The 25,542-nt window shown below is 46.9% G+C and overlaps 1 protein-coding gene across 2 annotated transcripts in view; it reads left to right on the top strand.

Moving 5' to 3' along the window:
* Window positions 1–25,542, top strand: part of ADAM22 (ADAM metallopeptidase domain 22) — a 1,128,810-nt gene that overhangs the window by 689,603 nt on the left and 413,665 nt on the right. For both annotated transcript variants that reach the window (XM_086941795.1, XM_086941794.1), the window contains exons 10-11: window positions 19,277–19,348; window positions 23,045–23,211. In XM_086941795.1, coding sequence (XP_086797921.1) covers window positions 19,277–19,348; window positions 23,045–23,211 — 239 coding nt within the window. The remainder of the gene's footprint in view (window positions 1–19,276; window positions 19,349–23,044; window positions 23,212–25,542) is intronic.

Here is a 25,542-nt window from a genome sequence, read left to right as displayed (position 1 = left end):
AATACGACAAAGAGTTCAGGCGTATTAAGGCCACTAGACCAACACTGGGGTGGGACCAAGTTGATGTGAATGCATGGTTGCGTTTCATGCACCCGCAGAGGGCAATGATATGTCCAAGCCAGCCCTTTTGGACAGGATCAGGTCCGAGCAGTAGTCCAGGGGCGTGGCAAGAAAGGGGGCCTCTTGAGATTTCAATAGGAAGACATGCACTAGGGCACTTGGTCAATGCAAGTTCAGACACTGTTGTTCGTTCTGCAGCTTATCTTCACACCCCGAGTCCAAGTGATTCCAGAAAACAAAGGACCAGGGCCCCAAAAAGCATGATTGAGGACCCAGATATGGTTAAGGCTCCCTCCCCGGTTAACTGGCAGTCAATGGTGTCATGGTTAAATGAATACTGCAACACAGAAGCGGCTCATACCTTGTATGATGGATGTAAGAGCGGTTTTAGAATTCCAGCTGATGGCTGTGTGCATTGAATATTATTTGCATGGGTCTGTTTGGCTTTGAGCCAAGCACTGATCTTTCAAGGAGCTCTGAAAAGCCACACGTTGGCTGCTCTCTTCCTGTTTTTTTACCAAATGTTAGCCCCATGACATGTTGCAGTGCGTTCGTGAAGTGCATGCAGGCCGCTGTCATTCCTCGACTTCAACTCCCCACTAGCTCTGGCCTGTGCCGGATGCATGTTTCGTAAAGCTCTAGGGCTTCTTCACGAGGGGCATCACTTTTTGCCTTTTTCATGTCATTCTATTTTTGTCTTCAAAGAGTGAATCTGAGTCACCAAGATGAGAACAAGTCGGTTTTACTTACGAAAGCAACACACTGCTCTGTGTCATAAAGAAAAGATGTCTCATGCCTCACTTTAGCTGCAGACAACGAAAAAGCTAGTTGTGGAAATTAAATGTACTTCTTAAAGGTCAGGTTGGGTTTTCAGCCATCTTAATACTTACTGTATCATTTCTAACCAGCATCAAGTTAATACATGTTTTATTTATTTGTTTGTTTGTTTGTTTATGTTCAGATCTACTCATTCCACGGTTTCTTGTTTTATGTATAATTGATACCAGCAACCTCAGGCGCAGTCCTGGGAGGTTTGTGGGTGAGTGGCCGTCCCTAGTGCACTTTTTGACATTTTAAGTCTGAATTGGGAACTCTTGCCATGTCTATCATTGCATGCAGAGCGGCAGCTTAAATATCATGAAGGGATCATAGAGTTACTGTTTTAAGTAAGAAATCTTCTGAACAAAAAATGAATTAACATCTTTCACACCTTGCCTTTTGAACTACAAGTTATTCCACTATTTGAAGAATGGAATTTAAGGCTTTGGTAGCTGTCGTCATCATCACAATATATAGATTTTTTTTTCTTCAACAAAAATCGTTGCTCAAGAAGAGTAATTTTTAGGTTTGGCGGGACAATGCAGCTGTCAACAAGATGATCAGTTGTTATCAGTTCTTTAAAATATACATTGGGTGTTATCCGGCTCTCGCCCCTGTGTAGTTTTAGACCTAGTTTCAGAGTTTCAAAAGTACCATTGTTTCGCTAATAACTTTGGTGTGGTTTGACAAATCCGCATGCCACTTTCCTAAAAATCACCTCAGTTCCCTCATGGAAACTTTTGTGATGAACTGTAAAGCGAGGGTCACAACATGGGGAGTCCCAAAAGTGTAATTTTCCATAGGAAACTTTGCTCTCCTATACCAAAAAAACGATGAACAGAATTACACCACGTTTGACCTAAAGTTAGATCTCTACTCAGAAATCTTGGTCTTTGTGATTTGGTGTAAATCCGTTCAACCGTTTTCGAGGAAATTAGCTTTAAAATAGGGGCTCTGGTTGGGCATGAATGGGTTAACAGTTAGTCCTTCCTTACCTTAAATTTAGAAAATAATTGTTCCTTTTGATTAGCTGAGGGCTCTTTTTCTGCCATAGGCCATTTCTGTACTACAGTACTGAGTGTGGTGGTTGCTTAACAAAAAGGTCTCTGCGTCCTGAAAAAAATTTGAAAGAGCCCATAAGGGAGCAGAGTGGGTACACCCTAATCCACAAGGCCATATGGGACTTGGGGGGCAGAGGATTCTAAATGAACCCCTTAAGTCAAATCCAGTGCAACATTCCTCTGATACTGTGGTACCAATACTGCAGTAACAAAAAATATACTAAAAAAAAAACCAAGAGTCTGGTCATAAACCAGACCTTACAGCCAGCCGTCATTTTGCAGGCTGGATTGGGCACAGGACCAACTCACCACTGCACACAGCTGAAGGCTGGGTGCAGTGTGTGATTTGGCGCCCACAAGGACGTGAGTACAGGTCCTGGCTAAACGCCAGGCCTTGCAGCTCATTCCCCACCGCGCATGGCCAAAGGCATTTCATGTTGGGAGTTGGGAGCTTGCAGAGGAGGAGGTGCTCATCTCTGGGGAGTAGGTTGCAGACCTAGCCAGAGGCCAGGACTTGCAGCCACTCAACCGCTGCACATGGCTAAAGGCTAGATGCAGAAGGGGATGCTCACCTGCAAGGGAGGGAGTTGATTGCAGGGCATGGCCAGTTGCGTGCCCTTTGGCTAACCTCCCACTGCCCATGATTGTGTGGGTGTTGTATGCAGGTCGACAAAGGGACATATGCTGAAGCTTCAAAATGATTTAAAAAAAAACAGAAATTCACTGAAAAACACAAAGGTTAAGGTGACATTGTAGCTAGGTATGGTAATAAGATCTTAGCTTACGATTAAAAAACAGAGCTTAATTTGGAGTTGTAATACGATAAACATTAATGTTTAAATAACAAACAAAATGACAAGTTAGCTGAGCTAACTATACCTTGCTTAGGAACTCACTTATTACATCATCATCATGCCATGTTTAATGACATTATTGATAACATCACTGATGGCATCTGAAAATTACATCAGTATTTATTTCTGATATTCTGTGGTGTGAAATAAATCTACAATCCAGTCTCAAACTCCTCAGAGGTTTAATCATCAAACTGCCCTGTGTGTCTCCACCCAACCCTTGTTCGCATTTGTGATTTTGTCATTATTTACTCAACTTTCAATAGTTGACATGCTGGTGATCTCTGTGCAGGATTTCAAGCAAGCATGCTTGAAAGTGCACCAGTTAATTTTATGTTCAGAAATATGTTTTGTTGGTCAGCAAAGGTCAGCATTAGGCCCACGGTTTTAATCCAATATATTTATTATTCAGAAACATATATGAAGAGTAATGAATGACGTATTTTTACCAATGCATAAGGCCAATGTCATTTAGAAAATCAATTGGCCATTTAATTATTTAAATGATGACGGGAGGGTCTTGTAGTTTTGACTGCTTCCTTGGTAAAAAAAAAAGGAGGGGGGATTTTCTAATTGGTTAACCCTCACATTCCTATATATAAAAATCTTTAAATGGGTTTGGTGCCCATTGGTAGTTCTAGCCACAGGATGTTTGACACTCATCCATTCACTGGAGTACATAGATTCTAGGGCACTTTTTAGAAAGGGGACTTGCAGTTCAAATAATAGTGTAGAATAATGGTCATTTTAAAATTGGATAGAGGAGGATGTAGTCCTGAAAGTGTGGTATGTGTTGTGGGCTGCTCTTGGGGGTGACACAGGGCCTCGCCGTGGCTCGTGAGGCAGCGCGGGGGCAGGTCGCGCAGCAGCGGGCAAACCACACCGACACAGTGCCTCAGTCGGAAGTGACGTCCTCGAGCGGGCGTCCTCCTTTTATTTAACCCCGCGGGCCACGCCTGGCCTGCGGATGTGTGGATGCGTGTGTGCGTGCAGCCACTAGACCGCTGGGGATATTACATCCCTATCCAACTATATATTGTTTTTCTTTGCTTACAAAGCAAACACAACAGTCCTGGATTACAACATTTGCAAGCAAAACGCCTGAGTACTTGCGTGTCCCTTGGTGACAACTTCAGGTTCTCAGCAGACAGGCGTAGTCTCTCAGTCTCTGGCTTGGTGGTGGGTTGGGCCGCAGGTTGTACCGCTGTGAGTTGGCCCTACCATTTTCGGCATCTTGACAAGCACCGCTGGTCGTGATGGATGGTGCCAGAGACACTGATGCATTCTCGGGTCCCTCTACGTGCCCTTCCATCAACGTATTTTCTTCCGCTCTTTCAGGGGCTGTCAACGCACTCGAGTGGGAGTTCCCTCCTTCTGGCTCGGAGCCTTGTCTGTTTTCTGACTATATGGCCTTGAACCAGGAGACATTCCTCGACAATTCCCCCTCACCTTTCTGGGCCGTGATCATGGTGCCTCTCGTGGACGTGACCGTCCAGGTACTAGGCTCATACCGAGTTTGGAATTTTCCCCCTGGGCGTCTGTTTCGTATGATCACCCGGGTCCCTGGGCTCATTTTTCTGGGGGTGGCCTTTCTGCGGCGACTTGCTCGTTGGTTCCCCTGGCGCCTCCATTCCTGGGCTTTACTGATGTCAGCTGGGGGCGGCGTCCACCCCTGGGCATTGGGGAGAAGATCTCTTCACTGTCCTTGAAACATGAGGGTCCACGGACTGCTCTGGGTGGTGCAATGAGGGGTGCCCCGGTACTCCCGCAGGAACTCATGTAGCCTCTGCTCTGGATCGGCCTGTTCTACCATTGCTATTCGGAATACCTTGTTTAGGGTTCGCATAAATCGTTCAACATCTCCATTTGCCTGGGGCCATTGGGGTGTGATACGGCGGTGTTGAATTCCCCTTGTCCGGCGAAATGTGGCGAACTCAGCTCCTTGGAACGGTGGCCCATTATCACTTCGTACCTCCGACAGGTATCCAAACATGGAGAACATTTTCTCTAAGGCCGGCCCCACATGGGTGAATGCAGTGGAAGCTACTTTGTCTACCAGTGGGTATTTCGAGTAGGAGTCGATGACCACTAGGGTGTGTCCTTCTCCCGGAAAGCTCCCAAAGTCTATGCTCACCTTGGTCCAGGGAGATGTACACACTTCTTCAGTAATCACAGGCATGGGCCTTTCAGGGTCACTCGTCAGCTGACAGGCCATGCATTTCCGCACGTATTCCTCTACCATGCCCTCTAGCTCTGGGAACCATACTTTCCCCCTCATGCGCGCCTTCATCTTCGTGGTGCCTTGGTGCCCCCCGTGGGCAAGTTGCACCGCTCTGTCCCTCAGGCTCTGGGGGATTACCAGGCGCGACCCTCTCAGCAGCACCCCCTCTTCCGTCGAGTTCAGATCATGTCTGACTCTCCACATCTTCGTGAGGGATTCTCGGTCCTCGGCGGACCAGGAGTTGGAGGGACGGAGGTATTCGGCCCACGAGCCTTCTTGAACCATTTTCAACGACCTCAGGTAGACATTGTCGGTGGCAGCTGCTTCTTTGACTTCTTCTATCGTCATGCTCTGGGGACATGAGGTAAGTGCCACCCACTGGGCATACTCCTCACAGTCGTCGTCTACCGACTCCGGATCAGGCAGTTATGGATGGCGTGATAGAAAATCTGCGGGGTTTTTGGCTCCCGGTCGGTATACGACTTCCATTTCGTATGGTTGTAGTTGGATCACCCATTGTTCTATGCGGGGTGGTGGGTGTGGAGCAGTCCCCTTGAAGAGGGACACCAGGGGTTGGTGGTCGGTGACCATGACGAAAGGGTGCCCTCGCAGGTATAGATGGAAGTGGCCACAGGCCCACTTAATGGCTAGGGCCTCTCTTTCAACCTGGGCATACCTGGTCTCTGTTGGGGTAAGAGCTTTTCTGGCGAATGCTAACGCTGTCCATTGCCCGGGTTCATGTTCCTGGGTCAGCACCGTGCCAAGGCCCACTGGGCTGGCATCCACTAACACCTCTGTGCGCTTCTTGGGGTCAAAGTACAATAGGGTAGCTGTCTCCAGGAGAGTGTCCTTGATCCCTCGGAACGCTTCTTCATCTTTCGGACCCCACTGCCAGACGGCATCCGCTTTGGTCAGCGCCCTTACTGGTTCACTCGAGGTGGCTAGGCCCGGTATGAATCGGCCACAGTAAGTAGCCATCCCGAGGAAGCTTCTTATTTCTGTTGGGGATTTTGGCGCTAGGGCGTCCTTGATGGCCTTGGATTTCCTCGGGTCTACCTGGATTCCTTCCTGATTGAAAACGTACCCGAAGAATTCTATGGAGGGCTGGAAAAACGGACCCATTTAATTGTGGAGTGTTGATCCATGGGCACTCAGTCTCTTCAATACATCCCGGAGGTGTTTGTGATGGTCTGAAGTGGTGGCAGAGTGGATCAGGATGTCATCGCTGACATTGATTACCCCAGGCAGTCCGGACAGGAGTTCTCTAATGGTGTTTTGGAACACCTCGGCTGCTGAGGAGATGCCAAAGTTCAACCGTTTATATCGTCGTAGCCCCAGATGGGTACTGAAGGTGGTGATAAAACGACTCTCCTCCGCTAATGGTAACTGGTGGTATCCTGCGTTTAGATCAATCTTCGAAAACCACTTCGACCCATTTACGTCCGCAATGATATCGTCCATGGTAGCGTCAGGTGTCTCTCCCTCCGGATCGCCGTGTTCGGTAGTCGCATGTCGATGCACAGCCAGATTTCCCCCGGTTGTTTAGGTTTTTCCACAATGACCATTGGCAAAACCCACGGGGTGGGTCCCGTGACTTTTTCGATGACGCCTAAGTTTTCCAGCTTCTCAAGCTCTTTTTCCACCAGTGGACGTAAGTGGAACGGAATCCGACGGTGTTGCAGGGCAGTGGGAGTGACAGACTTATCGATGTGTAGTCTGATCGGTTCACACTTTATGCAGCCCAGGCCCCTGAAGAGTTCGGAGAATCGTTCTAGTAACTCGTCCACCTGGTGTGCTCTAATGCGGTTGGCAAATGCTATTAACTTCAGGTCTTCGGCCGTGTGGCTGCTTAACATGGTGTCAGCCTCTCTGTTGATTATGTGGCTTGTCGCCACTAGTTCCGATTCATCAGCCTTGATGGGTATTGTAATTTTACCTTTGAGGGGTAGTGGTGTATCCACTCCATATGCAAATATCCTCATTTTGGACGGTAGCACCTGGGGGCGTGGGCGTAGTTTCTTGAATTGCTGCAGGCCCATGGCATTCATGGTGGCCCCTGTGTCGATTATTGCCTTCACTTTGTTCCCGGCCATCTGCACAATGCATGTCGGCTGTGGCCGCCGCCGCTGTTTTAGTTCCAACGCTAAAGAGACGATGTAGGCCTCTTCATCCTCGGACTCCGAGTCTTCGTCCATTGTGGGTAGGTGTTTCTCTGCTTTCAGTGATGGTGGCTCAACTACCGACAGCTTCCGAATTGCTTTGGAGGGTGTGCGCGTTCTTCTGAATGTTTGTGATGTGTTCCTTCTTCGGCACACCGTTGCAAAATGGTTTGGAATCCCACAATTTGAGCAGGTTTTGCCCTGGGCTGGGCAGTCCTTGGCCGCGTGTGGCTCGTGCCCGCAATACCCACACCGTGCCCTGGATTGGTCTTTCCGGTAGTCTTTCTGGGGTGGCCCACATGGCTGGGCCCTCACCGCGTCTGGCCGTTCACTCTTGATGGCCTCTGGTTTGTTTTGGGGTTTGTGAAGGGCTTGTTCCATGGCGGTGGCCCTGACATTCGAGAGGTCATGGGACCTGGCCAGCACTAGAATGTCCTCAAGGGAGATGCCTGGTTTGCGTAGTATCGATCCCCTCAGTGCCTTGTCTCGGCACCCTTGGATGATTTGTCTCCGTATGGCTTTCGGTTGATCCTCGTCAGTACAGGAACTTGCTAGCTCCCTTACACGGGCATAGAAGCGGTCCATGGTCTCACCTTCCCTCTGACGTGCCTGTCCCAGTTTGAAAACTTCAAAGTCTATGTTCAGCTGTGGGTCAAAATGACCGTTGAGGGCGGTTACTGCAGAGTCATAATCATCCGCCGCCCCCGTATTAGGCAAATGTTTGAATAACCTGAATATCTAGTCCCCTGCGTAGTGTAGTAATAGAGACCTCTTCACTGCCTTGTCCGTGTCTCTCGTGACCACAAAGTAATTTTCCAGGCTCTCGAGCCATACCTTCCAACGTGGGGACGCTGTGGACGGATCTTCCATTTCGCTGAATGGTGGCAGGACCCCAGATGCAGCATGCTGGAATGGGATGTTGATGGTGGCTGCTGGCGCGTCTCTATCCCCCATGGTGGTAGTCCGTTAGGGTGGTAACCCCTTCTTCCTCCCTTTTCTTCCGCCTTATCGGGGTGGTGTGTGTTCACTGAGCGTTCCCGCCTTCCCGCTAAACCCGCGACGCCACGCGGCAGCTGGGCGGCCTACCTCAGCTCCGTCGAGTGTTCTGCTGGCGTCTGGGTGTATAGGGACGTCGGAGATCTTTCCCAGGCCCGACTGCTGCTCACACTCCCTTCCAGGTGCAGAAAGGAAGACACCAGAAGTCGTTTGCAGCGTCTCACGCGAGATGCGTGAGTATTGACAGGGCACTCCGCGTACCCGCGGCTCACGCGAGAAGCGTGAGGTACGGCACCTGTTCGCACCGCCAGCCCGGATCTTCTTCGCGGTGCGCCGACTCCTGGGGCAGACCACTGGGGCCTCCAGCGATCCCCACGGCGATATGGTAGGGGTGGCCAGGTGAGGACAGGCTGGGTCCGTGTCGTGGGCAGACATGTAGTGTGTGATTTGGCGCCCACAGGGACGTGAGTACAGGTCCTGGCTAAACGCCAGGCCTTGCAGCTCATTCCCCACCGCGCATGGCCAAAGGCATTTCATGTTGGGAGTTGGGAGCTTGCAGAGGAGGAGGTGCTCATCTCTGGGGAGTAGGTTGCAGACCTAGCCAGAGGCCAGGACTTGCAGCCACTCAACCGCTGCACATGGCTAAAGGCTAAATGCAGAAGGGGATGCTCACCTGCAAGGGAGGGAGTTGATTGCAGGGCATGGCCAGTTGCGTGCCCTTTGGCTAACCTCCCACTGCCCATGATTGTGTGGGTGTTGTATGCAGGTCGACAAAGGGACATATGCTGAAGCTTCAAAATGATTTAAAAAAACAGAAATTCACTGAAAAACACAAAGGTTAAGGTGACATTGTAGCTAGGTATGGTAATAAGATCTTAGCTTACGATTAAAACACAGAGCTAAATTTGGAGTTGTAATACGATAAACATTAATGTTTAAATAACAAACAAAATGACAAGTTAGCTGAGCTAACTATACCTTGCTTAGGACCTCACTTATTACATCATCATAATGCCATTTTTAATGACATTATTGATAACATCACTGATGGCATCTGAAAATTACATCAGTATTTATTTCTGATATTCTGTGGTGTGAAATAAATCTACAATCCAGTCTCAAACTCCTCAGAGGTTTAATCATCAAACTGCCCTGTGTGTCTCCACCCAACCCTTGTTCGCATTTGTGATTTTGTCATTATTTACTTAACTTTCAATAGTTGACATGCTGGTGATCTCTGTGCAGGATTTCAAGCAAGCATGCTTGAAAGTGCACCAGTTAATTTTATGTTCAGAAATATGTTTTGTTGGTCAGCAAAGGTCAGCATTAGGCCCACGGTTTTAATCCAATATATTTATTATTCAGAAACATATATGAAGAGTAATGAATGACGTATTTTTACCAATGCATAAGGCCAATGTCATTTAGAAAATCAATTGGCCATTTAATTATTTAAATGATGACGGGAGGGTCTTGTAGTTTTGACCGCTTCCTTGGTAAAAAAAAAGGAGGGGGGATTTTCTAATTGGTTAACCCTCACATTCCTATATATAAAAATCTTTAAATGGGTTTGGTGCCCATTGGTAGTTCTAGCCACAGGATGTTTGACACTCATCCATTCACTGGAGTACATAGATTCTAGGGCACTTTTTAGAAAGGGGACTTGCAGTTCAAATAATATTGTAGAATAATGGTCATTTTAAAATTGGATAGAGGAGGATGTAGTCCTGAAAGTGTGGTATGTGTTGTGGGCTGCTCTTGGGGGTGACACAGGGCCTCGCCGTGGCTCGTGAGGCAGCGCGGGGGCAGGTCGCGCAGCAGCAGGCAAACCACACCGACACAGTGCCTCAGTCGGAAGTGACGTCCTCGAGCGGGCGTCCTCCTTTTATTTAACCCCGCGGGCCACGCCTGGCCTGCGGATGTGTGGATGCGTGTGTGCGTGCGGCCACTAGACCGCTGGGGATATTACATCCCTATCCAACTATATATTGTTTTTCTTTGCTTACAAAGCAAACACAACAGTCCTGGATTACAACATTTGCAAGCAAAACGCCTGAGTACTTGCGTGTCCCTTGGTGACAACTTCAGGTTCTCAGCAGACAGGCGTAGTCTCTCAGTCTCTGGCTTGGTGGTGGGTTGGGCCGCAGGTTGTACCGCTGTGAGTTGGCCCTACCATTTTCGGCATCTTGACAAGCACCGCTGGTCGTGATGGATGGTGCCAGAGACACTGATGCATTCTCGGGTCCCTCTACGTGCCCTTCCATCAACGTATTCTCTTCCGCTCCTTCAGGGGCTGTCAACACACTCGAGTGGGAGTTCCCTCCTTCTGGCTCGGAGCCTTGTCTGTTTTCTGACTATATGGCCTTGAACCAGGAGACATTCCTCGACAATTCCCCCTCACCTTTCTGGGCCGTGATCATGGTGCCTCTCATGGACGTAACCGTCCAGGTACTAGGCTCATACCGAGTTTGGAATTTTCCCCCTGGGCGTCTGTTTCGTATGATCACCCGGGTCCCTGGGCTCATTCTTCTGGGGGTGGCCTTTCTGCGGCGATTAGCTCGTTGGTTCCCTTGGCGCCTCCATTCCTGGGCTTTACTGATGTCAGCTGGGGGCGGCGTCCACCCCTGGGCATTGGGGAGAAGATCTCTTCACTGTCCTTGAAACATGAGGGTCCACGGACTGCTCTGGGTGGTGCAATGAGGGGTGCCCCGGTACTCCCGCAGGAACTCATGTAGCCTCTGCTCTGGGTCGGCCTGTTCTACCATTGCTATTCGGAATACTTTGTTTAGGGTTCGCATAAATCGTTCAACATCTCCATTTGCCTGGGGCCATTGGGGTGTGATATGGCGGTGTTGAATTCCCCTTGTCCGGCGAAATGTGGTGAACTCAGCTCCTTGGAACGGTGGCCCATTATCACTTCGTACCTCCGACGGGTATCCAAACATGGAGAACATTTTCTCTAAGGCCGGCCCCACATGGGTGAATGCAGTGTAGGCTACTTTGTCTACCAGTGGGTATTTCGAGTAGTAGTCGATGACCACTAGGGTGTGTCCTTCTCCCGGAAAGCTCCCAAAGTCTATGCTCACCGTGGTCCAGGGAGATGTACACACTTCTTCAGTAATCACAGGCATGGGCCTTTCAGGGTCACTCGTCAGCTGACAGGCCATGCATTTCCGCACGTATTCCTCTACCATGCTCTCTAGCTCCGGGAACCATACTTTCCCCCTCATGCGCGCCTTCATCTTCGTGGTGCCTTGGTGCCCCCCGTGGGCAAGTTGCACCGCTCTGTCCCTCAGGCTCTGGGGGATTACCAGGCGCGACCCTCTCAGCAGCACCCCCTCTTCCGTCACGCTCAGATCATGTCTGACTCTCCACATCTTCGTGAGGGATTCTCGGTCCTCGGCTGACCAGGAGTTGGAGGGACGGAGGTATTCGGCCCACGAGCCTTCTTGAACCGCTTTCAACGACCTCAGGTAGACATTGTCGGTGGCAGCTGCTTCTTTGACTTCTTCTATCGTCATGCTCTGGGGACATGAGGTAAGTGCCACCCACTGGGCATACTCCTCACAGTCGTCGTCTACCGACTCCGGATCAGGCAGGGATGGATGGCGTGATAGAAAATCTGCAGGGTTTTTGGCTCCCGGTCGGTATACGACTTCCATTTCGTATGGTTGTAGTAGGATCACCCATTGTTCTATGCGGGGTGGTGGGTGTGGAGCAGTCCCCTTGAAGAGGGACACCAGGGGTTGGTGGTCGGTGACCATGACGAAAGGGTGCCCTCGCAGGTATATTTGGAAGTGGCCACAGGCCCACTTAATGGCTAGGGCCTCTCTTTCAACCTGGGCATACCTGGTCTCTGTTGGGGTAAGAGCTTTTCTGGCGAATGCTAACGCTGTCCATTGCCCGGGTTCATGTTCCTGGGTCAGCACCGTGCCAAGGCCCACTGGGCTGGCATCCACTAACACCTCTGTGCGCTTCTTGGGGTCAAAGTACAATAGGGTAGCTTTCTCCAGGAGAGCGTCCTTGATCCCTCGGAACGCTTCTTCATCTTTCGGACCCCACTGCCAGACGGCATCCGCTTTGGTCAGTGCCCTTACTGGTTCACTCCAGGTGGCTAGGCCCGGTATGAATCGGCCACAGTAAGTAGCCATCCCGAGGAAGCTTCTTATTTCTGTTGGGGATTTTGGCGCTAGGGCGTCCTTGATGGCCTTGGATTTCCTCGGGTCTACCTGGATTCCTTCCTGATTGAAAACGTACCCGAAGAATTCTATGGAGGGCTGGAAAAACGGACACTTTTAATTGTGGAGTGTTGATCCATGGGCACTCAGTCTCTTCAATACATCCCGGAGGTGTTTGTGATGGTCTGAAGCGGTGGCAGAGTGGATCAGGATGTCATCGCTGACATTGATTACCCCAGGCAGTCCGGACAGGAGTTCTCTAATGGTGTTTTGGAACACCTCGGCTGCTGAGGAGATGCCAAAGTTCAACCGTTTATATCGTCGTAGCCCCAGATGGGTACTGAAGGTGGTGATAAAACGACTCTCCTCCGCTAATGGTAACTGGTGGTATCCTGCGTTTAGATCAATCTTCGAAAACCACTTCGACCCATTTACGTCCGCAATGATATCGTCCATGGTAGGGTCAGGTGTCTCTCCCTCCGGATCGCCGTGTTCGGTAGTCGCATGTCGATGCACAGCCGGATTTCACCCGGTTGTTTAGGTTTTTCCACAATGACCACTGGCGAAACCCACGGGGTGGGTCCCGTGACTTTTTCGATGACGCCTAAGTTTTCCAGCTTCTCAAGCTCTTTTTCCACCAGTGGACGTAAGTGGAACGGAATCCGACGGTGTCGCAGGGCAGTGGGAGTGACAGACTTATCGATGTGTAGTCTGATCGGTTCACACTTTATGCAGCCCAGGCCCGTGAAGCGTTCGGGGAATCGTTCCAGTAACTCGTCCACCTGGTGTGCTCTAATGCGGTTGGCAAATGCTAATAACTTCAGGTCTTCGGCCGTGTGGCTGCTTAATATGGTGTCAGCCTCTCTGTTGATTATGTGGCTTGTCGCCACTAGTTCCGATTCATCAGCCTTGATGGGTATTGTAATTTTACCTTTGAGGGGTAGTGGTGTATCCACTCCATATGCAAATATCCTCATTTTGGACGGTAGCACCTGGGGGCGTGGGCGTAGTTTCTTGAATTGCTGCAGGCCCATGACATTCATTGTGGCCCCTGTGTCGATTATTGCCTTCACTTTGTTCCCGGCCATCTGCACAATGCATGTCGGCTGTGGCCGCCGCCGCTGTTTTAGTTTCAGCGCAAAAGAGACGATGCAGGCCTCTTCATCCTCAGACTCCGAGGCTTTGTCCATTGTGGGTAGGTGTTTCTCTGCTTTCAGTGATGGTGGCTCAACTACCGACAGCTTCCGAATTGCTTTGGAGGGTGTGCGCGTTCTTCTGAATGTTTGTGATGTGTTCCTTCTTCGGCACACCGTTGCAAAATGGTTTGGAATCCCACAAATTGAGCAGGTTTTGCCCTGGGCTGGGCAGTCCTTGGCCGCGTGTGGCTCGTGCCCGCAATACCCACACCGTGCCCTGGATTGGTCTTTCCGGTAGTCTTTCTGGGGTGGCCCACATGGCTGGGTCCTCACCGCGTCTGGCCGTTCACTCTTGATGGCCTCTGGTTTGTTTTGGGGTTTGTGGAGGGCTTGTTCCATGGCGGTGGCCCTGACATTCGAGAGGTCATGGGACCTGGCCAGCACTAGAATGTCCTCAAGGGAGATGCCTGGTTTGCGTAGTATCGATCTACTCAGTGCCTTGTCTCGGCACCCTTGGATGATTTGCCTCCGTATGGCTTTCGGTTGATCCTCGTCAGTACAGGAACTTGCTAGCTCCCTTACACGGGCATAGAAGCGGTCCATGGTCTCACCTTCCCTCTGACGTGCCTGTCCCAGTTTGAAAACTTCAAAGTCTAGGTTCAGCTGTGGGTCAAAATGACCGTTGAGGGCGGTTACTGCAGAGTCATAATCATCCGCCGCCCCCGTATTAGGCAAATGTTTGAATAACCTGAATATCTAGTCCCCTGCGTAGTGTAGTAATAGAGACCTCTTCACTGCCTTGTCCATGTCTCTCGTGACCACAAAGTAATTTTCCAGGCTCTCGAGCCATACCTTCCAACGTGGGGACGCTGTGGACGGATCTCCATTTCGCTGAATGGTGGCAGGACCCCAGATGCAGCATGCTGGAATGGGATGTTGATGGTGGCTGCTGGCGCGTCTCTATCCCCATGGTGGTAGTCCGTTAGGGTGGTAACCCCTTCTTCCTCCCTTTTCTTCCGCCTTATCGGGGTGGTGTGTGTTCACTGAGCGTTCCCGCCTTCCCGCTAAACCCGCGACGCCACGCGGCAGCTGGGCGGCCTACCTCAGCTCCGTCGAGTGTTCTGCGGGCGTCTGGGTGTATAGGGACGTCGGAGTTCTTTCCCAGGCCCGACTGCTGCTCACACTCCCTTCCAGGTTCAGAAAGGAAGACACCAGAAGTCGTTTGCAGAGTCTCACGCGAGATGCGTGAGTATTGACAGGGCACTCCGCGTACCCGCGGCTCACGCGAGAAGCGTGAGGTACGGCACCTGTTCGCACCGCCAGCCCGGATCTTCTTCGCGGTGCGCCGACTCCTGGGGCAGACCACTGGGGCCTCCAGCGATCCCCACGGCGATATGGTAGGGGTCGCCAGGTGAGGACAGGCTGGGTCCGTGTCGTGGGCAGACACGCGGTATGGTCGCGTAGGGAGGCAGGGTGCTCCGCCTCACTTTCTAGTGCACGGGCGGGGGTTGGGCCCCTCCGCTCATCGACAATGTTGTGGGCTGCTCTTGGGGGTGACACAGGGCCTCGCCGTGGCTCGTGAGGCAGCGCGGGGGCAGGTCGCGCAGCAGCAGGCAAACCACACCGACACAGTGCCTCAGTCGGAAGTGACGTCCTCGAGCGGGCATCCTCCTTTCCTTTTATTTAACCCTGCAGGCCACGCCTGGCCTGCGGATGTGTTGATGCGTTTGTGCGTGCGACCACTAGACCGCTGGGGATTTTACAGTATGGTGAAGTTGCTGGCAAAAAGAGAGCTTATCGAATATTGCTTATCAGAAATAAGATAGTAACAATTCTTTAAAAAAACAAGACCAAAGAAGACAAGAAATTAAAAAACAGAACTGAAACTTTTTTAGTGGAGGATTACATCGGTGAACATACAGATGTATCTTTGAAAGTAGGTTTGAGAGAGCTAGCTAGATAGAAATAAGACGCTCTCAAAAGAGGTAGAGTAAGGAATCTAGGAAGAGGGAAGGCCACATTACTGAGAGAGAGTTAGCGATCTGATATCCTAAAATTCATGTAGGAAATTAAGCATTGATGCGATGCGTAACTAGTAACAGCAATTCATGTCTGTGAGGTTCTGTTAACGAGTAAACAGATTCCCTGATGGGTAGGAGAGTGGAAAAGCGAGATGTAATTTACGAGCACACCAAATTGAAAAAAACCTGCAAGTGGGAGAGGACAGAGACAGACCTCATTCAGGAATGAGAGGGAGGTAGGCTGTGCAAAGTGTCAAATAGAATGAAGGTGACAGCATAGGCAGAGTTACATTGATTGCCTTATCACCTATAACGTGATTCGCAGGCGTATCTTTCAGGATTTCTACAATATGGGTTAGTAGCACCATCCTACTCACTCGTGATAAAATCCCCCACTAGTTATTGGACTTACGTACACACTATACAGTAATTACCCCCACCAAAAAATATTTTTTTTTATATATTTATAACCCTCTATCATCTAGTTAATATGTACCTTATCAAAAAAGGAAGCCTATGGTTAAAAATTTGATTCTCAAGGCAGTTGCTCTTTTATGTAACAAACAATAAAGGATTATGTATACATCCAAACACATTTCTTAATCATCACATAAGGTGTACAGGGCCCGCAACACTTTCTATTTCGGCGTCCCTAAACTACATCTTGTAAATACTCCGTGGTTGGAAGGAGAAGGGATTTTCCCAAGGAGTGGAGCGATAAGCCAAAGACATTTCACCATGGGAAAAAAGTTTTCCCTGTTAAGAAAAACATAGTAAAAAAAATAGTTTTTGAGCAAATATGCTGCCATTTCACGATGCACAACTATTCACTGTATACAGTTGCACATGCAGAAATGCGTCTACCTAGACAAAATAAAAAATTCACAGTGGATTTCAAGTAAAGTGCCTGAAACGTGACTGTCTAAGGTTTCCAAGTATAACCGCGGAAACCTTTGCGAATTCCCAAAATGAGCACATTTCCTTACGTGTAAAGTTGTAAACTGATTTACTATTTTTTTTTTAATAATTAGGCCCACAAATATAACAGCTGCGATGGGCAGACACTCCATTGGTCTTTGCACAGTGTAGTGTCAAGGTGGTAGCCCTAATTATCAGCATTTCAAACTGGCGATCACAAACATCAAAATGTGTGCACCCAAGAGATAGTTTGTGGTCACTATATGTGTGTCTGCGGTCGGCTGATCGGAACATCTGTTCGTTTGTAGGTATGGAATTTTCAAACCAAAAAATCACAGGATGGGTACTGAGAGAATAGGCAATATTACAACGCATTCAATACATCCCATGCCATTACAACGTGGTCGTTACAACGACCGCGTTGTTACATCGCATACCATTACAACGCAAGTCGTTACAACGACTTGCTGTAACGACTTGCGTTGTAGGGGCGCTGGATATTGGAATAGTATAATTTACTATTTCAACTCCAGTCTGTGCAACAGTAGGGGAGGTTTTGGATTTTAAATACAACACCTTCTGCCCCCTACAGCAAGTCATTGTAGCGACTCGTGTTGTAATGGCTTGCGATTTAACTACGGTCGTTGTAACAACCGCTTTGTAATGACATGCGATGTATAGCATGCGAAGTAAAGGATGTCTCCCATACTGAGACAGAGGGTAAAAAGGACCCCATCTCCCACTTCTAGCTCCTCTGCTGGTTCTTTGTTCTTTGATCAGCACGCATAGGGCTCCCAGGTCATGATATATTCCCATTTCATGTGATTGGGTCGCCAACGCCAAACCATAACCTGAGAGCTAGCCTTGGCTTCCTGGCACTAGGAATTTCACTTTCTCAGATGTTGGGACGCTGTCTCTTTGCTTTGTAGATTACTTATACACTGCACCGTCTACTGCTCCGTGGTTTATTTGTTCAGTGTGTTTTCAGTGTTAAATGTCTGTAAGTTATTTCAAAGTAACTCAGTGCTGGGCAAAGAATTTCAGTGCTCTATCTTTCAGTGTTGTGTATGTTTGTGAAAACTACATAATCCATTTGCTCATTTTTTGTAACTGCATTGCTATTGTGTTGTATTTTCATTTTAAGCAGTCTACCAATGTTAAAAATACGGTAATTTAATGAGCGGAGATAAAAAATTGTGTTTATTCTAAGTGCTCTGCTATTATTATTGTATTTTGTGATTAATTGTTTTTCTGTGAATTGTTCTTTTGCTGTGCTTTATAGCACTATTTGTTGATCATTTTCCTCTATAATTGTATATAAATTGTGAGATACGATTAAGGTTCTGTTTTCTCACAACTAGGACACTAACATCTTCATTGCAACTGTGATAATCGTGCTGAGCTGTATCTCAGCTCACCGTATTCCACCTCCATTGAGGTTGGCCTTTACTGCGTGTTTCATGTGTATCCGGACAATCAAGCAAGCAAATGGGGCACACTTTCCATCAAAGAACAAGTGCCTAAAGTCCTGATTAGCGAGTAACACCAACACACTCACCTTTGATGATCCTTGATTGCCCTGAGTACTGCCGGGCTAGGGTAAAAAATCCTGAAACTGCTCCTGCAGTTTTAAGGAAGTTGTGCAGTTATGGGATATGGTTGATCGGGGAGCCCCTTTGAGTTCATTGGGATCCAGATTGTTTATTTAATTTGCTGATTTTGTCATGGACAGGAAGATCCTGCAAAGGATGAGGTTGACAATAAGTAAGTAGTGGAGTATAGTAGAGATCGGTGACAATGAAAGAAGAGAATATGTCATTATTGCAGGACATTGATCTGATAGAATCTTAATCAGTTCATCTTTTCTATGAGGGGAAAAAGAATGCCATAGGGGCAAGGTCCTGCAGAAGGGTGAGGAAAAAGGAGGTGGATTAGTTATATGAGATGATGAGTTTGATGCTGAAATGTAAGATAACTGAAACGTCCTCCTGTCTGTACAGAACTAATGATTCTTCTATTGTTCCTGCCCAAAGATTACACGCTGGTCAACAGAGCCATAAGCTAAAATCCCATGGTTCCCATCCTAAACCCCCCCATTGGCTCCAAATTGTCCATCACATACAACTGAAAATACTGACCACAATCTACCAAACCGCCCCAACATAGGTATCACCAGAAATGAAAGCCCTGCTAATAACTAGAAAGAAGCCATAACTATTCCAACAGTAGTAGTTCTTGAATCCAAGATTCAAAACATTTATTGATGACCTCAAACTCTGGATCTTAATTCGATGGCCTCTGTGCCTTGCCTCAAACGACCATCACTGGCTGCTAGATGTGAAAGTTCAAGTAATATAAGACACACACACCCACAAACACAAGCACACAAACAAACGCACACATACGCACGCATACAAATTTACCCATTTTCATTTGATTTCAAGCACAAGTGAATTTGTCGATGCCTTAGAGGGTTGTTGTCTTTCCCTACACAGAATTTGTTCCTCTTCTTGGTGGGGATGGTTACGGGTACCTTCGTTCTGCCAGCTCCTTGCATCGCTGTCTGCAGCAAATGGTGCCTACTTGATAGGCCTTAGTAGCTACCTGTATTTCGACAGGGCGCATTTATATAAGTCTATAGGCATCCATTCTCTTACAAATCTGTCCCAATGCATTTTCTGTGCAAGCTTTCTTAATCGTTGATGTATAAGTCTCTGAAATGCACGTTTATGATGCTGTGCCATTCCTGTTCTTCTCTGGAGCGGTATCTTCAACCAGATTAGGCTACAGCACGTGCCTTGTAAGCATGCTATACGTGTTTATTCTTATTTTCTCTGTTTTCATATTTTTCAGTTTAAAAAACATCGGTTATCTGTTGGACTCACGAACAGCTACACCAAATCGGTTGTGAACATGGCTGACTTGGTAAGTATTACTAATGCCTACATTTGTTTAAATGCGACGCACAAGGGTTGAAAAACGGGAGCTGCAAGGGGCTCCTGCTTATATGTAGAAAATAATGGCATTAATTACAGGCTACACATCTACTTTCCCTGTATTAAGTCATTGTAGAAGCTTAATTAGAGAGTGCACCCTGAAGAAACAGGCAGGAGCTGAAACGGATTACATTGCACTGCATTGTGATTAAACCATATGTAGCGGGCGACCCTGACGCCTACATATGCAGATTTACAACTTGTATTATAAGTCCAGGAAAATGAAAATAAAACAATGTCAATTCGCCTGTATTAATGTCCCTGCTCTAATGTCAGTGCATTTATACGCAGAGACACTTATTGTTTTTCATTTGATAAAGATTTGCATGTTAGACAGTTGTGCTTATAACTTTGGAATAGCGCTGCCCTCTTTGTTTGGGGCCTCATAGACTAAGATTTAAAAAATGAATCTAAGAAAAAGGACTGTAAGTTGTACTATCCGTGTTGGATACTTATAATCGTTGTATGATTTCGTCATTTGACATTTTCTTCACGCAGAGTTGTCTAATGTGACTGAAGTTATTTTCTTGTGTGTGTTTCTTAGTTATGTGCTGAGAATACAAATATTACATGCTTAATACAAAAAAAGTTTTTGAATATTCATGCGCATTGACTCATAACTAACTTTGTGTATTAGCTTCAAATAATTGTTTAGCATTTTTGGCCAGCTGGCGTCTCCATTGCAATATATATTGTGATGCGTCCTCCATCCACACTTCCCCTATTGACCTTAACAGGATCAGACCCAGTTTTTGCTTGTGCCAGAGGGTCTATGGAAAAAGTGAGTTAACAATATGTGCAACCACTCAACAAAAAACTTTCTAACTGACTCAAAATGATGGTAATCAATGACACCCTAGTAGATGGTCAAAGATGTCCATCAGTCACCACTCGGAACCGCCCTTCATCATTTGGGATTCCTTTCAGACCATCTACCCAGATGTATTATTCTAAAAAAAGAGAACCCAGATGGTAAATGGTCACTTCACGTTCTACCACTCACTAGTACAGAGGAGTGGTAAGACCTTACTACTTGTTATTTCGATTAAAGGGACCATTTACCATCTTGGTTCCCTTTTTTTAGAATAATACATCTGGGTAGATGGTCTGAAAGGAATCCCAAATGATGAAGGGCGGTTCCGAGTGGTGACTGATGGGCATCTTTGACCATCTACTAGGGTGTCATTGATTACCATCATTTTGAGTCAGTTAGAACGTTTTTTGTTGAGTGGTTGCTCATATTGTTAACTCACTTTTTCCATAGACCCTCTGGCACTCTTTTGTTGTTATGTATCTGTTGGGAATGTTCCCAGAGCCTGGTCTTTAAATATTCCCTTGGGTCCTATTTGATCGTTGTGTTATTGTTGTCCAGTTTTTGCTTGGACTTCTAGACTGTGCCCTCTCGCCATTAAAGTCGCACAAGGCACATTTATATGTGTACTCTTGTCAGGCAGTGGCCCTTTCCACACAGAAATGCTCATTAGCTCACTAACTGTAATAATTTGTAATAAACTAACGTTATTGCTGCAGTTCATTATTTACAGTAATGGCCTTGATATTTCCTTCTTTCGAACAACTTAAATCTCAACGCATTTTAAGACTGTGTGGTCTCTTAATGAAGAGAAATATTTCATAAGATACAACCATGTGTAAAATGACTCTAAATTCACAGTGTCCACAAACTTTTTCAAACTTCTCACACTCACCTCGCCCTGCTCGTGCTGCCCCAAAACCACTTCCTGGAGACGCACAAACATATTGAGTCACAATAAGACTTTGCCTCTACACCTTAGTGTGTCACCCAAAGCCTAGACTCCCATAAGGAAAATCAATAAAGTTCAACATAATTTAAACATATCTTTGTTACTGACCATGGATCCAGGCAATTGTCCTAGTTGCGGCCCTCACCCAAGTAGGGACTTGATACTCGGGATAGGATGCATGAGGAGGACAAAGGCCAATATATAGAACTTTATTCATAGAATCTATGTTCAGTACTGTTATCAGCACATATATACGCGAAACCCACCTTTCTATCCTTTATCTATTCTTAGAGCTGCACATGAGGGCTTGTATCCATGGGTGTGGCCGGCATTCTGTGGTTTTAATTGGTTGGCCCACTCTTAACACTCCAGTGAATGTACTGATACAACTTCAGTACATAAATATATTTGCAAATTAGTAAATCCCTCTGACTTCAACAGAGAAGGGTTGGTCCAAGGAGCTTTCACTGCTTGAGTCAAAATGAACCTGCCCACCCCCGTACCGACCAGCTCCCACCCTCTTCCCTTCACCCAAATCAAACCCTGCGTCCCACCCCCCACCCAACCCAGCTCTGGCCTGAGGATTATCAAACAAAGAATAAAACAGCCGCGGGGAGCCAAAAGTCCATCACTGCAGCTGGTGAGCACAGACTGGGAGGCCTCAGAGTGAGAGCCGATGAAGAGGATTTGGAGGACAGGGGACATCAGTAGCTCCTCCTCGGTGTGCTTCAAATACAGCTCGGATCTGATGCAGAGCTGTCCAGACATGGGGGCAGGACAGCAAGTGATCAGGCTTCCTTTCTGTTCTTTCACTGTATGTTACACCCCAAGTGTACATAACATTCATGCTAAAATTGAGCTACCTCATAAGGAGGAGCTGGTATTCTTACAGACACAATGTGATTAGGTAAACAAATAAAACACACAAGCCTAAAGTTGTTGAACTGCTGGGGTCCACTGGGTTCTCTAAGGATCCTGCACAACTGGGTTCTGTCAGTGTTGTATCATATCATGCACAGGGAAACACACACTTCAGTTGAGGGGTACCACCCATTATTCATTGCAGTGCTTGCCTCTCTGCAGTACATGCATGGTCTGCCCAAATGGTTGATTGGCCTTCCCCAAGAACCTCCTGAACCCGGCTCCTTTTCCTTATCTATTTTGTGCCCTCCCAAGTCGAGGTGACCTGTTACCGATTGGTCTGCTGACCAGATTCATGATCTCCTGGCTGCATGGCCGACTGAAGGCAACATTAGAGTCAGAATCCTATGCGGCTCCTCTAACCGATATGTGTCAATCCATGCGCACACGTAGGTCGCCTCGTGTTTTTGTCAGCACTGCAAAAAGTTGATAGGGCCCATATTTTATGTTTTAGGATCATTCATTCTTATTGATATATTCTAAGAAAAAACATGGTGATCCTGATTTACCATGATTTACTTGTAGTTGTGCTTTATACAGATTTTTCTGTGCCTTATCCATACATTTTTCAGTTGAGAGACACAATTTCTTTTAGTAGCACACGTATCTGGTGAAAACAAATCTTCAAATATATTTATCCCCATGTCTCCTGCCCTCGTCTGTTCAGGTGAGTATGGGGTCAAGAGCCTTTCTTCACAAGCACAGCTTTTGTCTTCAGATTGCTTCTTGCCAGGCCTTCTTTGGCCCCCTAAAAGGATGCTGCAGTGGGATGTTAAATATCTGAACTGCTTGCAAGTGGATCTATGTGTAGGAAGTGATGAAAGGAGCTTCGCTTTTCATGAAAAAATGCTTTGAACTTTAGATCACAGATTGTTACATTGTTTCGAAGAGAGAATCAACCACTATACGCCTCTGACGCGTCCATTTTGTTAATGCACTAGATATATAAAGAGCAACTTAACACGAGGATCGTATTGGTTGCCATGGAAACCTGGGCTACTGACAACAAGTTCATCATCTCTGAAAACCCTTTGATGACACTGCGCGAATTCATGAAATACAGGAGGGATTTTATCAAAGAAAAAAGTGACGCCGTTCATCTTTTCTCGTATGTATATTTGGCCTACACATTTCTATAATCTAGTTTGTGTTTTGTTCAATGTATTTTTAGAGCTTTGATGAGCAAGGAATGTAGAGTGATCCATTTGTTCAAAAGGCATTGTGGAAGGAAAAACAAGTGATATAGTTTCTCCTGTAACTTTACTAGTGTCTCTCCTTCTTGTGTCTTCATTAGCGTGAACATCAGTCGTTCATAAAGATGAGGGGCCATGCCACATAAAATGTTCAACGGCAGCTGTTTTTTGAGTATGTTGATAGTAAAAAAAGTTGTCTGTGGTATTTTAGGTTGTCAGCAGTAGACTGCACTCTACGTGTTATCAAAATGCTGCACGCTGTAATGCATTTAATATTGATACCAGAGATAATTCGTTTTTTAAATCTTGAACGACAAAATTAAAGTTCCTCCACTAGCATTTTACCACTGAAAAATGCAAATGACGCTAACACAAATCTATTGACATGATTTGGTCAGTTCTGCCCAAAAATGTAATACAGTAGACACAAGCATGTTGGAAGTGTACCAATCCTCTATGGAGCAATCATCACCACAGTGTTTCAGGATACCTTTGTATCTCAGTGTACTTTTTTTCTGCAAGCTACAAATTGATCCTAGCCATTTGATGAGGCCTCCTGCACAGTGGATATGTGGACACTGAAATTCGCAGTACCTATCTTATCTCCTTTTGTAGTAAGTGGCAGTGCCTGGCTCCACACTGTTGGGTGCTCTTATTTTATTTCACGTTCTACAAGTAGTCAAGCGCTAAAGGCAACAACCTCTGTGTTTATCCGCACCCATGTCACGCCCAGCAATAGGGAGCCGGCCATTTAAATTTTGCTTTCGGCAGAATTACATACTCTGCCAATGAGCTTCTTCATTCCAGTCACTCAGGTAAGCCCTGTAACAATGGCACATCATTTCCCACCCTCAGTAAAGGCTTTTTGTCTGGTTGAACCTGTAATTTCTTTTACCTTGTCCTCTTCCAAGCATAAGTGCTATGCATAAAACTGGGGAGAGAGCACTCTGCCTAGCATACTCCCACACATTTCTCCCTGACACAGTGTGGTAAATGTGGTGTATGATAACACACACTTCAGTTAAACTCACAAGTCTTTACACTATTCACCATTGTTGATCCAGCTTGTGGTGTGTATCCATGGACACATGTTTCAGGATTGTTGACCTTCTTTAGCAGAGAGTAAGAAATGAGTTAGGAGGTGTTTGGAAATGATGCTAAAAGTATTCTCCCGTTTCAGCACCTCTCCCAGACCTCAGATACATTCTCCTGAGCCTGTCAGCACAATGACTTCAAAATGAGCCAATTAAAAAGGGGAAGGGAAAACACTTCCTGGCATAGCAGTACACATTTATCCCATTATATATTGTGACAAATGCAATTCTTGATAAAAACTCACTTAAGTTAGTCTCAAAAGTATTTACAGTATTCACCATTGTTGGCTTTGCCAGTGCTGTGTATCTCGGACATGTGTGGGGTCCAGGGCTTCCAAACGCAGTTTACTCTACTCAGTAGATTGGGCAGACCGTCTGGTTAGTGGACAGGGTACTCTGCCATAGGTGTGATGGAGTACCTTGCCCTCTAAACTCAAAATTTGATCTTAAGTATCTTTCTATAATTTGGTTCATTCAAAATTCACCCAGATTCTTTGAACTGCCTTATTTGTTGGATGTATGTTATGTTAAGTTATGTTATAATGAATTTATAGCGTGCACTAATACTCCAAAGTGTCCGGGCGCAACATATAACAGATACCTGATGAAATAGGGCCATTTAATATACCTGCTTAAAGAGGAAGGTCTTCAGCTGCTTTTTAAAGAGTAAAAGGCTTTGTGTATTCCGCAGTGAAAGGAGAAGCGAATTCCAGAAGGTGGCTGCCTTAACAGACAAAGACTCGCCCCCCACCTGCATTCTACGGAAACGTGGGATCGCCATCCGTCTCATAGAGGCAGAGCGCAGTGGTCTGTTAGGTATATAGAAGGAGAAGCACTTCCTAAGATACAATGGTCCAAGATCCTGTAAATCTCTGTGAACCAGAACGAGAGCCTTAAATTGCACTCTCTGAGCCACGGGCAGCCAATGCAGCTTGCGAAGATGCTGTTTTACACTAGACCACCTTCCAGAGATGTTAAACAGGAGTCAAGCCACTGCGTTCTGTATGATCTGAAGCTTATTAAGTAGGTACCCTGGGATACCCATGTACAGAGCATTGGCTTAATCAATGCGGGAAAGAATAGGCGCCCGCAGAACCATCTCCCTGGCCGTCCTTGGAAGCAATGGAAAGAACCTTCTCAGTGCTTTAAGGG

The sequence above is a fragment of the Lissotriton vulgaris genome, chromosome 10, assembly GCF_964263255.1.
Source record: "Lissotriton vulgaris chromosome 10, aLisVul1.2, whole genome shotgun sequence".
NCBI classification, from domain to species: domain Eukaryota; kingdom Metazoa; phylum Chordata; class Amphibia; order Caudata; family Salamandridae; genus Lissotriton; species Lissotriton vulgaris.
The sequence above is the reverse complement of the archived record's forward strand: the minus strand, read 5'-3'. Positions and strand labels throughout refer to the sequence as shown.